Raw genomic sequence first — 23,500 nt, 5'->3', positions numbered from 1 at the left:
CTTTTCTAGTCCAAACTTCCAAAGTCTTCCACATTCCTCCAAAAACCCACATGGTCAGGGTCTTCACAGCAATAGTCCACTCTCTGGCACCAACTTCTATTTTAGTTACTTTTCTGTTGCTGTGATAAAACACCATGACCAAGGCAACTTAATGAAGGAAGAGTTTATTTGGCTTATGGTTCAGAGGTTAGAGTCCACAGTAAGGAAGGAGGCATGGTAGCAGAGGTGGTTGGAACAGAAAGCTGAGTAATCACATCTTCAAGCAGGCACAGGAAGCAGAGAGAGAGAGACTAGAAATCTTTTTTTTTTTAATTTATTTTATTATTTTTATTTTAACATGTATGAGTTTATTGCCTGCATGCGAGTACACCCATGTCATACAATGCCCATGGAGCTCAGAAGACCATGTGTTTGTCTAAAATTTTCCTGCTTATGAGGATACCATTCATATTGGATTAGGGCTAATTCTAACGGCCTTGTTTTAACGAGATTACTTCTGCCAAGTAATTCAAATACAACTCCAAATGCACTCACACTGCAGTGTTGGTATTACCACCCCAACATATGAAGTTTGGGAGACCACTGTCTTGATGATTGCCCATCATCTGGCCCTTCATGATGTATGTTTTATTGAATTCCTCCTTCTGCTGTAGTAGCTGAGAAACCTGGACACCTCCCAGTTGCTTGGCCCCAATGACAATGGCTTCTCCCTTTCTCTGGTTGTCTCTGCTCCCTGCTTTCAGGCCTTACTAGGAAGGTCTCCTCTGTGGTGCTCTCAATCGTATCAGTCTGTTAAATAGCTTATAAATAGTCTCAGGCTATTTGCTCTCAAAGATTCTTTTTGGCACAATGGGAAGGATATGAATCTTGAGCCAGTCTGACACAGGATCAAGCTCTAAATGTACTAGCTGTATGACTTTGGCAGAAGTTATTTAAAATTTTGAAGTCTCTGGGCAGGAGAGATGGCTCAGCAATGGATAAGGACAATGACTGCTCTTGCAGAGAGGACTTGGGCTCGATTCCCAGCACCCACAGGGTGGCTAACAACCATCCATAACTCCAGTTCCAGGGGATCTGACACCTTCTTCTGATCTCCATGGGCATTGCGCAACATGGGTGCACTTCCATACACGCAGGCAATATACTCATACACAGAAAATAAAATAAAAGTAATAAATACAATAAATTTTAAACTCTCAATCCTCTTTAAAAGGGTTTGCTTTGAGGATTTGGTAGTGAGTGCTTCATTTCTATCACGGAAGACTCTAGTCCAATATCTTTGGGGCTCTCTGTGGGCTGTTAATGAGATCAGCTCAGTTGGTGATGATGGGATGTGAGTGTCCCCTCGCAGGGGTGCATGTGGCTGGGTCTCCTGGGATCCTTTCCTGGGTATTCAGCTCCCCCAAAGTGTGCACGGCAGTGGCCAGATTGTACAAGACAGCTTTGGCCCACCTGATAGTTAGCCTCCAGATACTGCCTCCTCTGTGTGCAATGCTCAGTTCCTTTCCCCATCCTGAGTAGTTCTGCATGCTCTAGGAAGACACGAAGGATCTAGAGAAGGCATTTAAGGGACATTGATTGCGCCCATATGAATTTTTATCTTCTGAGTGTGGAAGATACTCTCTCTTCCATACACACTGAGGATGTTGAACCATCCCCACCCTATACCCAGTACCCAACATCCAGCACCCAGCCTTGTACTTTATGGTAGAGGATCAGGGGAGTCTTTTTGTAGTGGTTTCAGGATCAGCTCCCTTGCCATCCCTTGTCCAGTCCAGACTTCTCTCTGAGGACCTGTTGCTATGGAAGCAACATTCAGAAAAGTAGAATGATGAAGTTGCCATTTGGTTGGGTCCCAGACCTTTCTCAGAAACTGTTTTGAATTCTATCTTGTTTTATGTTGCTTTCTCTCTATTTTTCCCTTCCTTCCTTCCTTCCTCCCTCCCTCCCTTCCCTTCCCTCCCTCTTTCCCTTCCCTTCCCCTCCCTCCTGCCCTCCTTCCCTCCCTCCCTCCCTCCCTCCCTCCCTTTCTTCCTCCTTTCCTTTCCTTGTTAAAAAGCACACTGTTTTCCTTTATTGCCTCATTCTGCATGCAGTACTTTCACCCTGCACGCGAGTTTCCACATTATATTTCCACTGCAGGAACTATGGGTCATTTTTAGCTGGCTGGTTCTGAGAGCCTTTAAACTAGCCCCTGGAATCTGCAAGGATAAACAGGAGCCAGGGTGGCTGGGCTGTGTTTGATTTACAATTGGAAACCAGGAGTTGGAAGCGTGTTTTATATATCTGGGAGTACAGGAGTGTCGAGTCCTGATTTATGAGGGAGCTTGGTGAAAGCACATGAAAGTCGGGGTAATGTTTATAAATTCTTTCCTCCAAAGATAGATGGAATGTTCTGCTGAGCTGGAATAAAATAGCACCTTTTGGGGGGAGGGAAGAAGTGGGGAGGAGGGAGAGGGGAGGGAAGAAGTTTGCTTAAATATCATTATTCAGTGCTTGAAAGGAAAGAGAGATGTTAGAGGCAGGGCACTCCTACAGAGTCTGTCACAGAGGAAAACAGAAGCAGTTCCTCTCGTGTCCTACGCATCAGTGACTATTTGATGTTTCCTTGTTGTTCCAGCCCCCTGACCTGTCTCTGATTTTACTTGGTGGACAAGAACCAACTCCCAGTTATGATGACCACATTTTAGTAAAATAAATAAAAATAATTGTGTTGTCTTCTGAGGTAGGACAAGTTCTTTGAAGGTCTTGTCCAGGATGGGGAGGAAGAGGGGAAAAGAAAAGAAAATTGAAGAGCTAGGAGGAGAGGTTGAAGATGGGCAAAGTATGCCCCAGGTACCCCAAGGTACTGAGGCTTGGGTGACTGAGTAAGGGTAACTGATGCTTAGCTGTAGAGGTTGGTATTACTAGCCATGGTAAGAGGTGTGGGGCTTGCCAACCAGTTCAGGGAACCCACAAGACATCATGACTCTCTCCGTGAGGAGCAGATCAGTGTCTTCCTCTGAGTTTCGTATCTGTCTTAGAACATTGTCCTTTGAGCCTAACTGCCAGCACCATCTTAATCATAGAAGCTATGATAACTGGTAAGAAACTTCAAGATTGGGCCTGTTGATGTGTGTGTGTGTGTGTGTGTGTGTGTGTGTGTGTGTGTGTGTGTGTGGTCACTGGACCCTCATCTGAGGCCTCAGCAACTCCTTTCTGCATCTCTCTCCCAGGTGTATGTAATTCTGCTCTAACTGCATACAGTCCTGGCACGTGCTAAAGTATACAGAGTCTGGAAGGTTAGTGGAAGGAGGACTTCATCCATGCAGCTGTGGGGACGTGCTTATCAGTGCTGGGGTGGATACTTCAGTGCTGTGGCTGTTTGAGGGTCACCCAGCTCCTTTAAGTAACCCCTCACCCATGTTCCTATAAGCTCAATGAACTCATTGGTTCAGCAAGCTAAACTTGGGGAGAATCGTTACTTGGTCTGTTATTGGCGTTCTGTCTGGGCCGAGTAGACATTTACTCATGTCTCCCCAGGAAATGTTCAAGAGACCACATTCTTTACCCCAAATCCAGTAGGTTGGGAGAGGGGGTGAGCTGTGCACACAAACAGGAGGTGCTTGCTGCTAACCTTGCTTCATTGAGAAGGGAGGCTGCGAACCCAATTTTAGTAAACTGTGTTTGGGAAAGTAAATAGCAGTGGGGCAGGACTGGGCACAGTCAGCTTGCCATTCGACTGGCTTTGACCTTGCTGCCTCAGACCTTCCAAGACAGGCGGAAGCAAGCCTTTTTTTAAAAAATTACCACTGCACTTCTGAGGGATCCTCCTGCTGAGAGACTCAGGGCCTGTCTGTTTTCAGGAGAGAGCACACAGGGCCTCTCCGTTTCACCTGCCAGCTCCTGCCCAGGCAGGAGAGTTCTGCATGAAAGGCTCTGAGGCCTGAAAAATGTAAGCAAAAAGTTACTTTGATCCATCTTACCTTAGCAACATGAGTAGGTCCCAGTGTTTGTAAATGCTTTGCTCACTAACACCTCAGAAAGCTGAGATTCAATGTCAGCCCTCCAGTTAGGATCTACATCTACATTATTTCTAGATCATCTACAGGATCTAGAAAAGACCCTGGAGACCTCTGTGAGTTACTATGTAGACTAAACACCCCAGACTCAGCAAGTACAGTATGAGGTTCCTGTCGTCATGAAGGGGCACAGCCATAGGGATAGTAGAGGGGTGGAGTTGGAGCACCAGGCTCTCCATCTGGAGAGCCCACCTTCATTGTTTTACCAATGAAGAAACACAGGAGTGAGAGTGGGGACCAATGAAGATCAGCATTTTTGATGAGCTACAGTCTAGGGCCCATCTCAGAAAATACCACCCTCTGGCCCTGGCACTCTAGTGACCCCTGAGAAGGCCCCTCAGCCTCTGTACAACCTGATCCAACCTCTGGGTTGGTAGCTGGTATAGGCAGAATTAACTGTCTCTGAATTGCTCTTGTACCATCTTGCAGTTAGCATCCCTAATCCCTCACTGCCTAATCACCAGATGCTTCACAATAACAATAACTGAGGTGGCTGTAGGAGGAATACAGACAAATAACCAGAGATCCTTCACTATTGCAACTGACTCAGACCTTTTAGCAGCTTTATAGATTCCTTTTCTTTCTTCTTTTTTTTTTTTTTTCCAGCCAGCACAGATGGGTCTCAAACTTCCAAGGATGACCTTGAACTTCTGATTCTCCTGCTTCTACCTCCTAAGTGCTGGGATTGCAGGTGTGCACCACCACGCCTGGCTTATGTGGTGCTGACTGAGAAGCCCTGGGGCCTCATGCATGCCAGGCAAGCGTTCTACCAACTGAGCCCTATCTCCAGCCCTTTACTTTACATGGATGTCTAACTGCTCTTTGCTAGCAATTTGCTTGTTATTCTAAAGTAAATATTAAAGATTTATTATCCAGACCCCTTTTTCCCCTATTATATCTAGCCCCCTTTTCCCCTGCACCCATTAATACAGAATTTATTGCATTTACAAAAACCACACACGCACATGCGCACACAATGGAGATTCCCGACTGGTTTATACCCTAGACTTAAGAATGATCGTTTTAGTTGGAAGCAAAAGAAAAGGAAACAAAATAGTATTCTACACGGGCTGCTTTTTCTTTCCTGGCAACTTCCCTCCTTTAGTTCCAACTGCCCTCCTTCCAGAAGAGTACAAGCATGTTACAGTGAACCCCCCAGCTTTTCTCTCAGCTTCGAAGATGAATCACAGAGATTTGGAGAAGGCAGAGGGGGCGAGGAAGTTCTGCAAGGAAGTGCTCTTTTCCAGGCAGCCTGACCTCAGTCATCAGTCTCCATTGCCACTCTTCAGTTCAATGCCAAGACATTTTCCAAATCCGACAGGAGATGAGGTCTTCAATCCAAGATGCTCCAGAAATTCTGATGTGGACTGATGGCTACAGCCCAACCTGGCCCCAAGTGTTGGATGCCTGCTAAGGACCCTATGCAGGGGGATTTTAAGATGTCACTAAGCCGGTCCTAGCAGGTGGCCGATCTCTGTTTTTGTTACACCTGCAAATCCAGACATCCATTACATTTCCAAAAACCACACATAAATGGAGATTCTCGCCTGGTTTATGCTCTAGACTTAACAAGGAACATGTCAGCGGGAAGCAGAAAAAGGAAAGAAAATAGGAACGTGGGTCCCTTGGCTCACTGTCCATGTAGACATCGGGCTGCTGCTCCCCAGCAATGGGAGGATGTGATGCACTTGGCTCGGCCTCAGGGCATTCTCTGTCAAGTTGGAGAGCAACTAATGGAGGAGATGCAGAGAGAGAAATTCAGAGTAGATGCAGTCAGCTTTGCCAGAGAAGCCACAGCACCCAGAGGAAGCTGGGAAACAGAGGAATACACCCAGCGCCTGGGTAAGATTCTCACTGCTGTGAAGAGCTGCCATAGTCCAGACAAACTTGCAGCCCAGGAGCCTCACAGGCGCCGGGACAACAGCCCATGGCACAGCCTCACTTAGACACCAGCACGTGGACGAACTCCTCATAATTCACTTGCCCATCTCCATCCGTGTCTGCTGCCCGTATCATCTCCTCCACCTCCTCGTCACTCAGCTTCTCCCCCAGCCTGGTCATCACGTGCCTCAGCTCTGCAGCACTGACGTAGCCATTGCCGTCCTTGTCGAACACTCGGAAGGCCTCCCGGATCTCCTCCTCGCTGTCAGTGTCTTTCATCTTCCTGGACATCATGCCCAGGAACTCGGGGAAGTCCACAGTGCCGTTCCCATCCTTGTCGATCTCATTCACCATGCCCCGGAGCTCAGCCTCCGTGGGGTTCTGACCCAGGGACCGCATGACAGTGCCCAGCTCCTGCGTGGTGATGCAGCCATCCCCGTCCTTGTCAAACAGAGAGAAGGCCTCCTTAAACTCGGCGATTTGCTCCTCAGTCAGCTGGTTGGCCATGCTGGCAGGTTTTGGGTGATGTGGCCAGGCTGGTCTCTGTTCCCAGTCTCTGCAGGGCTGGGCTTCTCTTCCCAGCTCTGGAAAGACAGGTGGAGATCCCAAGGGGCGGCAGGCTGTCTGACTTTCTAGCCCTGGCTTGACTTGCTGGAGCTTAAGAAAGAGCAGGGTCCTCCCCCATGGTTGGTCTGGCCGGATTGGGCTGCCATTCACAGACACCCCCGCCCCTGCGGTTGCCTGAAGGCCCTGTCCTGTTTAGACAAGAGTCCAAGAGCAGCAACCAGGCTGGCCTGCTAACTGAGCTGACGCCAACACTTGTGTGTAAAAGGCAGCTTTCCCGGCCAACACCGGCAGGGCCAGCAGCAGCCATGGTAACCATACCTTTCATCCAGGTGTGGGGAAAAACCTTTAAAGTAATTGACCTGGTCTTCTTGTGTTTCTAGTTTCGCCCAACATTTCCCCAGTCCTCACACCAGCTCTCATATCCTTCCCTCAATAAAACAAGCATTCCTCCTTCTCTCCTATAGCTGAAGTTTTCTTTGAATTAAAAGTAGGAAAACTGAGGGGCTGGAGAGATGGCTCAGCAGTTAAGAACACTGATTGTTCTTGCAATTGTTCTTACTGGGTTCAAATCCCAGTATCCACATGGCAGCTAACAACTGTCCGTAACTCCAGTTACTGGGGATCTGACAGCCTCTTCTGACCTCCGCAGGCATGGCATTGCACAACACGGGTGCACTTACCTACACGCAGTCAATACACACATACACATCAAAAAAAAAAAAGGAATAATAATAATAAAATATTTTTTTAAATAGAAAAATTGTATGTACTTTCCTTGTCTTTGACTTTAAAGTTTGCAAATCTCCCAAGTTTTTTTCAGACAGCCATAAGGCTTTTTCTTCTTGTCTTTGGATGTGCATGGAGAGTTTCCTCCAGTACATTTACATAGTCCTTCACAGCTATTTACTGATTGCCTAATGCGTGCAGGCACTGTTCTGGAAGCCGAGATTACAGGGTAAATACAGCATGGACTCCTGGTCCTCACCAAGTTCTATCTGTGACACAGTGAGTTATTAATAAACTAACATGTAAGGTCATTGGAGATTTTTGACACATGCTATGAAGGAAATGAAAGGTGATGATGGAGAGGATGGGGAGCTCATGGTCAAAGACAACTTTTCTGCAGAGAGACACTTGAAAGTGGCCTAGAGGAGTGGGGGGCATGGCAGGACCGAGAGACAGAAAGGCAGTCTTATAAGAGAAAAGGAGGAAGGGATCTTGTGGTACTCAGCAAAGGATTCCTCCACTCTTCTTGGATCATGGCAAGCTTGGAGGCTTTCAGCAAACCCTTGTCTGAGCCCTGGATGGAATGGAGCCAGAGCAGAAGTTAGAAATATCTTCAAGAGGTAACAGGGTCAAGAAGGACCCCAGTATCCTTCCCAGGCAAGAGGCCCCAGTTCCTCACCCTCTGGAATGGGGATACAGGATAGGTAAATGACCTCCATAAAAGCAGGGGGGATTCTAGCAAAATACCACCTGGAGAGGAAATATGGAACTGGCCCTTTAGTCTGTTGAAGGAAAGGTAGACCTGAGGCCAGGGCTGTACATAGGAAAGATATTATGTTTATAAGGATGTAGAGTTATTGAGGAGAGACTATGCCCAGGGTCACAGCTTAGATATTAATTTTTCCCTCTCTGAATTTCTCTCCATTCTCTACTCTAATATTTATAATATTAATACATGTTCTTTTTTTATTCAAATAGATGGTAGCTGTGCTTTCTCATCTGAATAGTTTGTGGTCATGAGAAAATAGAACTCATCTGCAAGATGATTTCTTTCCTGTCCGAAGGGTACCACGAAGCCCAAGCCTTGAGTGTGCGGGGAAGAGAAGAAAAGTTTCCACCCTGGAAGAAGCAGGGAGCTAGGAGAATTCTTCTATACCTCATAAAATGAACACTAGGACAGCAGGATTCAGATGTGTGGCTACAAGGACTCAGGAGTAGTAACATGGAAGAAATAAGCATTCGGGCATCTCAGAAACCACTGTGTGGATAACCACCTGGTCGATGGCCAGAACCTACCCTCCTCTCCTCCACACTCCTAAATGTTTGGTGGGGTGGGAAAGAGGTGCCAGCTAAGAATTCACATGGGTAATTTTTTTTTCTGTATTGACAGAAAAAGAGCTCAAGATAAAAATGTTGGCTTAAAGATGATGAGAGGGTACAATTTCTGTTTCTAGACTAAAAATTATATTCTCTATTGCAGCAACAGCCCCACTTCTTGATACCAACTTTTTGTATTACTCATTTTATTGCTGTAACAAAATACCTGACGAAAGGTACTTAATGAAGCTGGCTCAGTGGGTAAAGGCACTTGCTGCCTAGCATAATAACATGGATTCAGATCCATGGGATTCACATAGTGGAAGGAGAAAACAGACTCCCACAAGTTGTCCTCTGACCTCCACATGTGCTCCGTGGTACACACACATACCCATACGCCTGCATATAAAATAAAGTGTCAGGGATCATTGCAAGAGAGAGGGTAGAAAGATTGTAACAGCCAGAGGTGGTGGATGACCACAAGGAAACAAATTTTCCAGAGAGCTGGGCAGTTGCTCACATGAACTCACGGCAATGGTGAGAGCATGTACAAGACCCATGTGAGTTCAAGCCAGACAGAACCCCAGCATGGAAGTGAGCGGTCGGTAGGTGGCCCCAGTCCCAGCTGAGGAACTATTGGCAACTTGTGGCTGCAGAGAGAAAAGTTAGTTTTCTTTAAGTGTGTGATGCTGGATAGGTTGAACAGGCTCCGGTGAATAGACCCACACTGAAGGGCATTTGGGGACACAGGTTTGAATGGCTAATCATATATAATTATTTATTTATTAGTACATATGTGGGTGTGTGGGTGTGGAGATGAGAGGACAACTCTGTGGAGCTGGTGCCCTCCTTGTACCTCTACTTCTTTACTTGGGATCAAATTCAGATTGCCAGGCTTGCGGAGAAAGTACCTTTACCCACTGAGCCATGTTGCCTGCCTCATGCTTTTATTAGATAGTCATAGAATTTGGCCATTTGATAGGCTTTCCACTTCAGAGGATATGTGACCATGGTGAGTAGTCGGTATAATAAAAAATAAAGCAGAAAAATTGGGGCTGGAGAGGTGGCTCAGCAGTTAAGAGCACTGGCTGCTCTTGCAGAGGACCTGGGTTCAGTTCCCAGGACCTACATGCAGCTAACAACCATCCATTAACTCCAGTTCCGGGGCCTCCAAACGTCCTCTTTTGATCTCTGCAGGCATTGCATGACATGGGTACACTTACATACATGCAGGCAATATACTCATACAAGTAAAATAAAATAAAATAATAATAATAAAATAATAAAAGAGCAGAAAATGAATAATCAGTGACCATGTCCCTTCAGTTGAGTGCCGGGGCAGCTACCTGGTGGGGGATACCTAAGCTTATCTTCTCCCCCAATGCTCCCTGGCTCCTGCAGAGGCATATTCATGAATCTCCAGAAGGCTGGACCTCACTTAGACATGGGACCAGCTGTCTCCTGGAAAATCAGGGCTGACACCACTGGGAAAGCAAACCAGAGACAGTCCATGGCAGACGAGGAATCATGGCTGAGTTGGACAATGTTAACGTCTGCCCACTTCCTCTGTGAGAAGAGGCTGCAGGTAACTGCAGGTTTCTGGGCATGGTTTTGCAGCACAAACATCCAGTCTTTGCCTAATTGTGTTTTATAAAAAGGCACATGGAAAGAGAACTCCAGAAGGACATAAAAGAGAACTGCTTAGTACACATGACTCACAAAGGGCTGCCTTGTGATGGCCACATTGCTGCAATTCAAACATTGGGAAACTGTGGCAGAGGGACTGTTTCTTATTTAATGGCTTAACTCTCTCCTTGCAGCCTCTCATCACGTGCACTGACTCCTTCCTCTCCAGAAAGAAAAGGTATGTATGCCCATCTAGACAGTTAAAAGTTATTGAGAAATGCATTATAACAGGTATGAAAATATCATAATGAAATCCATTATCATGTATAATTAACACGTTAACAAAATATTAAAGGGGGTACTGGGGAGATGACTTGGTGAGTAAAGCACTTGTCACCCACATGTGAGGAACTGAGTCTGGATCCCCAGAACCCACATAAAGCCAGATTCTGCGGGGCACACTGATGATCTCATCGCTTCTCGGGGAGATGGGAGGCAGAGACAGAAGACTCTGTAGAAGCTCACAGGCCAGCTAGCCAGGTGTAGGCAGCAGCAAACAGTAAGAGAAACCCTGTCTCAAACAAGGCAGATGGCAAAAGTGATACCCCAGGTTGTCCTCTGACCCCCACATGTGTACTATGGCGCACTTGCATCGGCATTCACACATGAATGTGCACACACAAGAAATACACACATGCTCATACACACACATATTTTTAAAAGCATATTTAAAAGTTATTGAGGACTGCTGAATGTGGTGGCGGACACGTTTAATCCCAGCACTGGGGAGGCCGAGACAGGTGGATCTCTGAGAGTTTGAGGCCAGCCTGGTCTACATAGCAAGTTCCAGGCCAGCTGGGGCTACACAGTGAGACCCTGTTTCAAAAAAAGTAAAAGTTACTGAGGACTTTAAAGAGCTTGTGTCTATGTGAGTTGCATCAATATTTGCTGTAGCCGAAACTAAAACTGTGAAATATTTAAATATATTACGTATAACCTTAGACATAAATAAAAACCCATTACTTGTTCAAATGAGCAACATCTTTTTTATGAAAAAGTAACTTTTTTTCCGAGATAAAAAACAGGGAGAAGAGCAGGGCTGGTCTGTGAGTCTCTTTAATGTCTGTCTGTCTTTCTGCAAGCAGATGTGCATCTGGTCTGAGTCTATGGCAAAAGGCTCTTTTGAAGGCTATTTTGAAGACTGATTTCTTAGCTTCATATAGGCAGATGGGAGAGGAGGGATCATTTGAATGGCTTTTAATCTTCTTTTCAGAAAACTGAGATTATTCCTTGATATCACATCGAAATTTGAGAACTTTTTTTTTAACTTTTACAAAAACCTTATTGAGAATTTCATACGTCTATAAGGTGTTTTGATCAAATCCATGCCCACTCCCCCCTTCCAACACCTCCCATATCTTCCCATCACTTTTTTCTTTTTCTTTATTTTTTTCTTCTTTCATTTATTTATTTTTATGGGTCTTTTGGGTACTCTAACATTCCCCCCTCTGAAGAGGTAACCCTAAAATTTTTTGAGGATTAGATACAAGCTCCCAAATACTTTTGACATTTTTGGCCTTTGGAACAGAGTATGTTGCTAACAGTCCCAAGGACATTTTGACTTTTAGCCAAGAAACTGGCTACTTTTCTTTGGGATCTTTTTACCCTAACTGCCTACCAATTCCTGCCTCCTATTCTTAGCATGCCATTCTCTGAATTGGTTACACAAATTACCAATAGGGAATAGGGATGCAGACTGCTCTGGCTTCTTCCATGCTGATCAGGGACGCAGGGTGAGGCAATTGGCGTACCCCTTCAGTGGGTCTATCTAAAAGACTCCCAAATTATGTAACTCTTTTCTCTAAGAGGAAAAGAAGTCCTTGAATCATAAATAGGAGATATGAAGGAGAAGTAAAGGCAAGATTAATTACCATTACAGTTCTAGACAGGCAGCTAGAAAAAAGTCAGAACTGGGCAGTTCTCAAATGTTCATATGAGAGTCCATTGGGATTTCTTGACAAGGGTTTCCAAAAACATCCCTCTATTGGGTACCTCCTCATTTTTCTTTTGTCTTCTAAGGCTGGACTCTAGAGTGATGGATTCAGGATTTGCTTTCAGGCACTTTGATAGCTGTTGAAGTGGTTAGAATCAGTGTCAGTTCCCTCTCAAAGGCTTCTAGATAGGGGGAGAAAACACATTTATCCATCATTTTAGAACAATAGCTGTGACAACTCATTTCTTAAACTTCAGTTGGCAATGTGAAATCTGAGATCACATCAGTGATATTTTCATGCTCTTGCATTAAAGACCATTGGTCTTGCACTTTGAATGGTACCCACGTGTTTTTTTAATGTTTTGTTTACTTATTATTTTTATTTTATGTATATGAGTGCATTGCCTGCATGTATGTGAATGCACCCATGTCATGCAATGCCATGGAGGTCAGAAGAGGGCTTTGAATTCCCCTGGAACTGGAGTTAAGGCTGGTTCCTAGCCGCCACGTGGGTGCTAGGAATCAAATCTGGATCCTGTGCAAGAGCAGTCTGTGCTCTTAACTGCTGAGCCATCTCTCCAGCACCCACGTGTGTTCTTTATAATGCCATGCATTGGTTGCTTGGAAATTCTGAATCACTACTTTGGCATGTCTTTTCAGTGTTAAACCACTAAGTATATAACATTTTCATAAAACTCAGATTGATCAATATTACCACCAATCCCAATGGAAAAATCTTAAGGCATCAAAGAGTCTTATGTTCATTTGGAAGCTCAAATTTTATTATTGACAACAAATGTCACCTGTTGTTTTTCTTGAAGTGATGGTGTCATTTTTATCCGTTTTTGAGAGAATGTCTGCCAAAGGCCACATTTGATCACCATGGCTTGTCAGGTGATCTTCCCAGTTAAAGAAAACGATTCTATGAAACAAACAAACAGACAAACAAAACCAAACAAGCTTAGCCTTGTGACCCTTGGAGTCAGCCACACAGGTGTTTTCCTCATGACAACTGTCCCACACTCATGTTCAGCAAACACTACAAATGTGTACCCAAGAGTTGAAATGTAGTTTTCTTGTTTCCCCATGGACATCCTCAAGCGAAACTGGCTTTTCTTTTTAGTGACATGTAGCAGTCATAAACGCTGTGACTGGATTCATGCAAAGTGCTGAAGTTTTCCCACCGTTGTGTTTGACCTCAGTGTAAATGTCAATATGATGTAAAGAAATAATACATACTGGTATTGTTAGGAAGATAATTATGACCTCCTGGGTCCTCTGATAATCCTCCTTTTGGCCCTGCCAATCCATGAAACAAACACAGAGAAACACTGCCTTGGAATGCTGAGGAGCAGAGGTCTGAACGGTGCATTGGATGCTCTGGGCTGCGCTGTGTAATACTGAGGGCTCTGCAATCACAGTGGGACACTGTTGGCCATGCAGACTATGGTACTGATGAAGACTCCACAGATACCCGTCAAAGGGACTCACCTTCTTTGGTTACTTTGGAAAGTAGAAATATGAAGGCAAGGAGACCCCGGATATTCTGCTTACACTCTCTGAATGAGGATCGAAAGTGACTTTTGTTAAAAAGAATGTGGTAAGCACCCTTGGGAATGTAACTCTCCTGCAAGGTGCTATAGAAAGATATGGATCAGAATTCCCAATCTTCAGCAATCCCATTCCTGAGATGGTGCTGGAAAGTGTGTGAATGAGGGACTGTGAGACTTCCTATTTCTTTTTTCTTGATAAAACTACCTGTTTAACATTTGCTCATGGACAGCCTTCCCATCCAATACAAATATAAACACCTCTTTATGAAAAATAATATGGGGCTGGAGAGGTGGGTAGGTGGTTAAGAGGACTGACTGCTCTTGCAGAGGACCCGGGTTTGATTCCCAGCACCCACATGGTGGCTAACACCCATCTATAACTCCAGTTTCAGGGGAATCCAATGCTCTCTTCTGACCTCTGTGGGCATTGCACGACATGGGTGCACTTACATACATGCAGGCAATACACTGATACACATAAAATGCAAATAAATAAATAAAATATTAAAAAAGATACTTATACATTCACTTTCTGTCTTGAGCAATTACTCCTATCGACATATTCTTATGTCTCAGTATGACAGGTGACAGAGTTAGACAACCAGCTAGTTGGAAATTTGCTCTGGAATCTACATCTTCTTGTCCTTATCCCCTTAATCAGCATCCTATTCATTTTCTTTGTATTCATCACCAGCTTTTTCACCCAGCAGCTACAAAAGATACTGATAACCATACACATCTTTGGGTGCAGGAAATATTAAGACATTCTTGTTCGTTAAGTATCTCTTTAGCCTACTTATCCTCCAAGCACCAATTCCCAACTTAGCACATCCATTTGTTTCTTTAATCAGTGTTCGAAAGTTAACGTGACCAAGGGATTTTTTGGTCCTCATTCCCTACCGTATCGGTCGCTTCTCCAATTCTCCATCTCTTCAAAAAATAATTTGTTGGCCATTCAGATCAAAGCCCTATAGCCATATTTAATTCTTCCCTTCCTCTCATACTGTAAGCAGTCTCTCAGCCCTGCCTTGAAAATGTGGTCCCTTGTATCTACTGCACCAGCCTCATCATCTTGAGGCAGCATTATTCGATACTCTTACAATAATCTCACTTTGACTATGTGCATTGTTTCTTGTTCAGACCCTTAAAGGGACATGTCTTTGGCTCTCCAGTAAAACCCAAACCCCCTACAGTGGCTGCCTTGGTCTTTCATGATTGTTTCTTGCCGTTCTTGTCACATCACTGACTTCTATCACTATGTTCCATACGTCGACTCGCTTTCTGTTCCTTGAACACTTCTGTCCTGACTCCCACTTCAGCACCTTTGTACCATATACTTACCTGCCCCCAGCCTTCAGGTAGCTGGCTTCTTGTCAACTGATAATACGACTTCCATGTGCGAGCTCCCGTGACCAACCTCCCTAACCCTGTCACTTCCCTCCACTCTTTTGTTTTCTTCATACTCAACACTTCTAACTTTGTCTTGGTCATTTGGTTTCTTGACTCTTTCTGTCTCATAGGTATGGCTGTTTTAGACGTCTCTCTTCATGGTACTCTGTGAGTGAACACAGGCCCTCTGCCTTGGAGACACCATTCAATATTTGCTGAAAGAATAGAGCCCAAGGAGATTACATTATAGAGCAACTTTGCCTCCAGCTGTATGAGAAGGATTGCTGGAGCCTTACCTTTCCTTCAGGTTATGGTTCAAACCTCTGTGACATGTTTCAAATGGTCTTGCCAAAATGTCAATTGTATTCACCTTGTAAAGCCTGTTATTTCTATCCTCTTTTGTTTTTAAGTTGTTGTGTGACTCCATGGTAACATGTTATCTCTGTTCTGATCCTTAGGAGCTGCCGGGAGGCTCCGTGCTTGTACACATCTGCCCCAAGGCTTCTCCTGTTTCTGGTCTCTGCAACGATAAAAAAATTAGCTTCCCCACAGCACATAACAACTGTGCAGTCTAAACTCAAGACTTGGATTTACTCTCAACTTCCCCAAGCACTCTGGCCATGAGGTACTTTTATTGGCCTAGCTCTTTGTTCTGGTTCCTATCTAAGGGCTTGGGCATGGAGTCGTGGAGTCTAAGGTAAGGTCAGGACAATAAGTGATAAGTGCTGACAGACCTATGGTTGAAGTGGGGTTTATCTCTTTAGTAAAGAATCATGGAGACGATAGGCAAGCTGTCTGGGCACAAATCTGAGTTTGAAAGTTAGCCTGATGGGCCAACCAAAGTCATCTGGAGGGCCTAGGAGGAGAGATGGTGTGAAGAATTCAGAATTGAGGGTGAGGGAGCTTGGGATCTAAGTTGGTTCAAGGAGTGCTTGCCTAGTATTTCTGAATCCCTGGATTCAATTTCCAGCACCAATAAAACTAGACATAGCAGTACATGTCTGCCACCTAGTACTCAGGAAGTATAGTCAGGGAGCTTAGAAGTTCAACATTGTCCCCAGCTACATTTGAGGCCAGCTTGGGGTACACAAAATCCTGTCTCAAAGAAAGAAAGAGAGAGAGGGAGGGAGAGAAGGAAGGAAGGAAATAGAATTAAACAGGTATGGAGTCTTGGGAGGGTAGTTGCAGGGACTAGAGCACTGGACCTAAAAATTTACCCACAGGGGTGGGAACTCCTTGAGTGACAGAAAAACAGACAAATGGAAGAATTAAGACTTTTCTGAGCTTCTGTGATTCTCAACCACACATCACAGAGTGAGCTCCTTGGTTGCGTCTTGCTCAGAACTGTCTTCTCGTGGTGCATGGGAGATTTTGAGGCTTTTTGGCCTCAGTGCTTCAAATTTTTACCCGGGACTTTCCATTGGAACAAGCCTACAAGTCTTCCTTAAGTGACTAGGCATGACTGGATTTGTAGGGGATGTGAGACTTACGTTATTGATTTGGGATCTTTGAATTTCATGCTCAAATGTGCAAGAATAACATTAGTGACAAATACACAGAGGATACAATTATGAGATACAAAAGGCATCAATCAAACTTGTGTAGGGACAAGCAGGCATCATGTTGTGTCCTTGGCATTGGCTAGCTACTTCTGCCTCTTGCTTTGAGGCTGGGTTTGGACTGATAATAAGTATGCTTTGCTCACTGTTCTAACTAACATTGACCAAGGAGCAAGACAACATTTTCTCTGTCATCTTTGCATCTTTATTGGGGTCTTACTAGTGTGGGAGTTGGGTGTGGAGGGTTCTTTAGGAATCGGGGGTCCTGGACCTTTCTTTCCTACAGTCTCATAAAAAGTCATTTTAGATTTCCTGCCTGACTCAGCTCTTTGGATGACTTTTGGTTAGTCTTGTGTGAATTATCAATATTTCTACAGGGCTCCATGCTGGGCTGAGATGGATTTCAAGTCCAGTGAAATCACTGTTCTGGAACACAGCTATGATGGGTGTAACTGAAATCTGATGAGTAGCTAAGTGGATCATCTTTTAGGAGGATAGCATGTGAGAATCACTTTCCTAGAGCTTCATGGCTTCTGCTTAGTTATGAGGTAAAGTGCTGAGGAGCCAACAGTTGGGTTATATTAACGGTGTCCAGGTTGTCTTGGATTAAAGTCCACATGTCACGTCCTACTGTTTTCTCCATGAGACTGATTTATGTCAGCACCAGTCCACCCCGCCCATCACTAAGTCTACCTTCCTAGCACAATCAAGTTCATTAGCTAGGATGACTGAGGTCAGCACCCAGAGCACCTCCTTCAGCATATTACAGGGCAGCATAAGGGGCACCAGAGTTGCTAGTGGTTGATTCCCAGGAGCAGGTTTGACTAAATCAGGAAAAAAACAATCATTCCAAATAGAAAACACATTAGTAGTAGACTTCATATGAAAACAGCCAAATAAGTAAAACGCTAATCCTTTACTTTCCCTGGAAAAAGGCTGTTTGCTTTATATTTTTCAGAACTGAAGGTTTCTGGATAACTTAATATGAGCTTATTCACTCTCTCCTTTCATGCTGGGGTGATGGCTATGGTAGACGAAGGACGTGTGGACAGAGGAGGGAAGAGGAGGGAGGGAAGTGGCTGGTCTTGGAAAGGTTTCATATGCGTGACTGACCAGTCTTTCAAACTTGACCTTTGATGGTTTGAAAAGCAAGAAACATAAATATTAAATGGAATGATATCACTAGAGACTGGAGCTACTACTATAAATCTTTTCCTATCACAATGCTTTTTTTTTTTTTTTGAGACAGGGTCACATGTAGCTCAATCTTGCCCTGGAGTACTCCTCATCCTCCTGCCTGAGGACTGAGTGCTGACATTACAGGTGACACAAAGCCCAGTTTATGTGATGGGTGCTGGAGATTGAACCCAGGGCTTTGTGCATGCTGGGCAAGTACTCTATCAACTGAGTTGCATCCCTGAGATGCATTTAATAATAGGCGAAGTAGGATTACCTGTTGACTTAAGCCTTTACAGACAGGTATAAGATAATTACCACCAAGAGAACAAGTTGATCCTCCCTGAGGCTCACTAAGAGCTTTTGCTCCAGATTCCAAGCCTTTGAAGTTTATGGTTGTGATGAAAGCTTTAGCATTTAATTCAAGATGCTGTTTGTATGCGCATGAGCATGTGGATATGGGCACATGTTATCTATGAGAGAATGTGTTGCTTATAGATAAATGTGATGTGGGGAGAGAGCAGAATTCAGGGCACAAACTCAGGCCCTGGGTGAGGGATTTGAAGGAGGCAAAGGAGTTCATCAAGCTGTGATGCCCATCTTACCCACTCTACCCATTTATCCAATGGTTTTAACCTTGAAACCGTGGGACTCTACAGAGATCCTTTGGTAGGGACAAGAGCAGTGGAGGGGCAGGAGCCAAAGGCAATTCAGTTCTTTCCTTTCTCCACACCCCACCCAGTGAATCTCTGATCTTAAGTACTTCATAAGTGGTAGGCAAGTTGCAGCCCTTGTGACTTGGAATCCTCATCTGAGTACAATGGTTACAAAAGTACCATCCAGCTCACCGCATAATATGTATTGAGGCATGAAACTCAGAAGATCAGCTGAACACTGGCATATCAAGAACTCAAGGAATATGAACTATTGTTTTATAATACTAGTGATCTATTTTTTCAATGACCTCCATGGAGCTATGCCCTCATGACCTTGTCTCACCTCATCTTTGGATACCCTTACCTTAAGGATTAGAGTTTCATCATATGTATCTCATGGGTGACACAATCCAGTCCCCAGCAACCATAGAAACCCTGTTGACATTTCTGTGTACCTTTTCCTGTATTTGTGAAGTAAAGAGCAGACAGCTTCTGACTTCATCTCTGAAGCAATATGGATGTAATCGAAAGGACCCCACCCAAGACTGGGCACTGCATGCTGACAGGAGGTGAAAGCTAGTGATTCAGAGAAGGGATGCCCCTAAGAAAGGAGGCAGTTACTCAAGCAGTACAAGGGGCGAAGATGGGGAAGGAGGCAGAAAATAGTATGAGGCAGGCTTGGAGGCCAGAGTAGGGGGGAGACCCTGAGAGGAGAGGGTAATAGTGAAGGAGAAGGGTTAGGGTTCAGTCCCATTTCTTGGTGGTCCAAGGGAACACAGTGACGACGTACACGTGATAGAGCTTGGGTGGGGGAGAAACTGGGTGTCTGGGAGTGCAGAGACCTGAGATTGCTCAAGAGTAGGTCATGGTGAGTCTCAGCTTCAGGAGAGGCTAGTGGAGGAGGGGTGATAAAGAATGAGGGTAAACGGAGGAAAGAAATGGGGAAGGGGAAGAGAATCCTTCTCAGAGCTGTTCACACTGACTCCTGCAATGCTCCCCATGCCTCGGAGTGGGGTAAGGAAAGAAGAGACATCACACTGCTTCTCTGGGAGGATGGAGGAGCTGGTGACACGTCCACAGAAACCCTACCATGAATTCTACTGAGCTGGGTCCAGGCACAGACTCAAAGTCAGTATAATTGTTGGGAAGCTTCATATGGGGTTCAGATCAACAGAAAAGATGAATCTTGTTTTTCATAATGGGTCAGGTTGGGAAAAGAGAACTTAATACACCAGAACTTTGTATTTCACTCACTCATTCATCCATCCCCCGGTATCCACGTATTCACTATCATTCATCAGATTAGCTGGTACTGTGAGAACTTGCCCATCTTTATTCCTGGCTTCCATTCTTTCATTCCAGTGAGAACAGAGTTCCCACTGTCAAGGAGTTCAGGGGCTAGTTACATACAGTACCTGTAGGTACTATGGATGCACTGAAAGAGGGTGACTAGCTCTATGGAGGAATCAGTGAAAGGGAACCCACATTTGAGCTCCATGAGGGAATTACAGATCACTGTTTATGGGGTCTCTGTGCAACCAAATGAAATACTTCTGTTAGAAGATGGTGTGTCTCTCCCATGAGCTCTGTAGAGCAGCCAGCGCTGGCTCCCTATGAAGCTTGCCTCTGAACAGCTCTAGACTTCTACGCCTGACAGGTGAAAGAAGTTACACTGCCTCTTCCAGAGGGAGGGCTTGGGAAGAGAAAAACCTGATTCTATTTTCATATGAGATGGGCATGGAAAATGGAGGACAGGTCAAAGCTGTGTTTTGGCTCATTATGCTGTTTGTCCTTCCCTCCTAATGCCTTTCATTAAGCAAGTGGGGACCTGCAAATCCATGGGTCCTATCTGTGTAATGAATACTTTGAGGAAGGAATTTCACCTACATCTCAGGGAAAATATTATAGCCCGAGGAAACAAACCACAATGACTATGAATCTACATATTTCTAATCCTTTTGGAAGACTCAAGTTATAAAAACTTATTTCACTGTAAATGGTAGCTTAGAATGTACTGGCAAAGAGGAAATGAAATGGAATAAAGCACAAGGTTTATAGAGAAGAAAAAAGAGTATGCCACGGGTAAAAGCTAAATACCTGCCTTCTGTGATCATGCGCCAGAGTTGGGTGGAGTTGGGGTAGGGTTGTGGAGGATGAGGCAACTTTCAGTAGATTAGGAAGTTATTAAAACTACAGTAAAATGGAGATCTGGACATAGACACGGGCTACACACCTACACCTGTAATTCCAGCTCTTTGGAGATGGAGGCAGGAGGATCAAGGTCATTGTCCCCTACACAGCAAATTCAAGGCAAGCCATGATACCCCGTCCAAAAAAGGAGAGCTGCTCTTCAAGATAATCGAAAGAGCAAGACATGATTTTTTTTAAGTGAAGAAAGCTTTCTTAGAAAACAAGTTCCAAAGAGCTTCAAGAACCAACTATTACTTTTCTGTTTCATAGCATAGATGCTGAAAACCAAAAGTGAAGAAATTGGAATAAAAATAATGGGAAAAATAAATCACAAAGAGATGTCTAACCTACCAAAGGTGGAGTTATCAAGAAGGGCCCAATAAGAATCAATGGTGGTTTTTCATAGACTGTTCTAGATCAGGTAGTATTAATTTGAACTGATGAAGGTGACACTGAAGGGATATTGTATAAGATATAGTTCTTAATGACATCTTCTAAAAAGCTTTTGTAGAGATGTTTTGAGGACCTTCTACCTACTGACTACATTTACCAGGTAACAGAATTTAAATTTTAAAACTAACTCTAAGAAGTTAAGTTCGTTGCCAAAAACAGAGCTGAGACCACATGGTTACCTCTATTGTCACATCCTGGGATCTTGCCAGCCACTCCACAGCCACCTCCCATAAGCCTTTGACCAGAGCCAGGGCCTGAATTAGAACCATATTCACTTCCTATTCTTCCTTCTAACCCCGGATCCACCCCCACCAACTTCTGTATCCTTTTTTTTTTTTTTTTTTTTTTTTTAATCATTGAGTCTAATTTATCCTCCTAGATGTGGGGCTATCCACTGGAGCTTGGTAGACCTTCCAGGGGCCACCCTTAAAGAAAACTGATTCTCCACCCAAAGCCATCGATAGCCCCTCAGTTAGGGATGGAATCTCATGAACCCCTTCCTGCTCTATACTAGAGTGTTGACTGGCTTGATCTTGTGCAGATTTTGTACAGGTAGCCACAGCTGCTGTGAGTTTGTGAGTGCAGCTGTCCTGTCATGCCTAGAAGATGCTGTCTCACCCCAGTCCTTCTGACCTCTGGTTCTTACAATTTTCCCACTCACTTTTCCTTGATGATCCCTGAGCTTTGGGGTTGAGGGATGGTATAGATGTCCCATTTGTACTGAGCATTCCACTGATACTTGTTCTCTGCTATTTGAGCAGCTGTGAGCTTCTGTATGAACCACCATCTACTACACAAAGAAACTTCTCTGATGAGGTATGAAAGCTTCACTAATCTATGGATACAGAGATATTAATTTAGAGGGCAGTTTGATACTGCGTCCATTTAGTAGAATAATAGCAGTAGGTTTGTCCTTGAGGCTTGTAAGAGGCAACTGTTTCTTCCTGTGGAGGAAACCCAATCAGAAAGCAATTGGTTACCCCCATAATAGTCATGCCAGTGTTGCACCATGGGCATATCTTGCCATCCTGGTCATTATTGTAGCTCACATGTTCACAGCGCGGTGAGACTATTGATGACTTTTTCCCCCAGCAGCCAATATAACACCTTCCAGTGCCATGAAAGCTAGCCAACTGGGAGGAAGCTTCCTGGTCAGTACCAACTTGACTTCACCATGTCCTGTGACCAATATGTATGGTGTATTCAACAATAGGGTCTTACCATCAAGTTCTTTTGGGCAACCAAGAATAATGGGAATAGCCTGTATTGTTCTGGGGTTGTTGCCAATTCTTATCAAGTCTCCAGGAGTTGGCTTGTCTGTCTTCAGTGGGTTAGGAAGGAAGATGATGTCATCAGGTGATGGATGCATAGACTGCACTGCCATGCACAAGACGTTGGGTTCTAGAGTAAGGCAAACCTGGATTCAACTTACCAGGTTACCACAAACTAGTTTTGTGACATTGCTAAGCCTCAATTGCTTCATCTTTAAAAGAAGAATTAATAAAGTCGCGCATAAAGTGTTTAGCATGGCAGCTGGCACACACAGAGAGCATGTTACTGTCCCTGTCTCTCAGGTAAGTGGGGCAGCAGTGACAACATGCAGGTCTGCCCAGTTCAGGCAATGAGGTGCTTCCAGGCTGGAATGGATAGTTAGGTAAAGAATGAAGCTGCTAGACGCCACCCTCTGAAACACAGGTTCAAATGCTTTTCAGAAATCTACTACAAAGGGTGGTGTGAATACTAGGACCATGTTCCCTAAGGCACAGAGTTGTTCTGTGAGTAGCATGAAAATGCCACTGTTCCTTATTTATCATGAGCTAGTCAAAGCTGATCTGAAGCTCCTGAGCAGGGAAGAGCCACTTCCCCAAGGAAGAAAGCAGGAGGAGAAACAGCACCCATTGTAGCTGGTTGGATAAAACTGTAGGATGACAGGGGAGGCCAGCTGTGGAATCAAAGAATGTGCTTCCAGGGTCTTACCATGTGGGAAAAGACAAAAGGGAGAAATGACTGACCATGCCAACGGAACTTTAGATTCTCTGGGTAACAGAGTGTGAACACCCTTAAAAGTGTGACCTAGTTAAAAGAAGCAGGCATAGTAGTTGGGGGTGGGGCAAAACAGAGTTAGGAAGTGAATAAGAAAGGACATTTGGGTTTTTTGCACTTTTAATTGAATTTTTGTGATTTTCATGCAACATAGTTTGATGGCATTTAGATGTGCTCCCCCTTCCTCACCTCCTCCTGTGTTCCCTGTCCAATTTAATGAATGCTCATATATATATATTATAGCCAATAGAGGATGATTTGTGTCCCCAGTGTCCTTCAGTGTGGATCCATTCACTGACATTTGGATTTA

The 23,500-nt window shown here is 44.5% G+C and overlaps 2 protein-coding genes across 4 annotated transcripts in view; one reads left to right on the top strand and one right to left on the bottom strand.

Annotated features, from left to right (window-relative positions):
• Positions 1-23,500, top strand: part of Calml5 (calmodulin like 5) — a 57,584-nt gene that overhangs the window by 23,803 nt on the left and 10,281 nt on the right. The window contains exons 2-3 of one of the 3 annotated variants that reach the window (XM_029565252.1): positions 10,373-10,416; positions 15,572-15,738. The gene's annotated coding sequence lies outside the window, so the exon portion shown is untranslated. Of the gene's footprint in view, positions 1-10,372; positions 10,417-15,571; positions 15,811-21,920; positions 21,964-23,500 lie in introns of those variants that run through there. The other 2 variants (XM_029565253.1, XM_029565254.1) reach the window with 2 other exon arrangements.
• On the bottom strand, positions 5,028-6,945 carry Calml3 (calmodulin like 3). Its single transcript, XM_017799077.2, has one exon. It carries the CDS (start codon positions 6,447-6,449, stop codon positions 6,000-6,002), a length of 450 nt encoding a protein of 149 aa, XP_017654566.1. The 5' UTR covers positions 6,450-6,945; the 3' UTR covers positions 5,028-5,999.

The sequence above is a fragment of the Nannospalax galili genome, unplaced genomic scaffold, assembly GCF_000622305.1.
Source record: "Nannospalax galili isolate Female #2095 unplaced genomic scaffold, S.galili_v1.0 scaffold438, whole genome shotgun sequence".
In the NCBI taxonomy this organism is placed as follows: domain Eukaryota; kingdom Metazoa; phylum Chordata; class Mammalia; order Rodentia; family Spalacidae; genus Nannospalax; species Nannospalax galili.
This window is presented reverse-complemented; position numbering and strand designations above follow the sequence as displayed.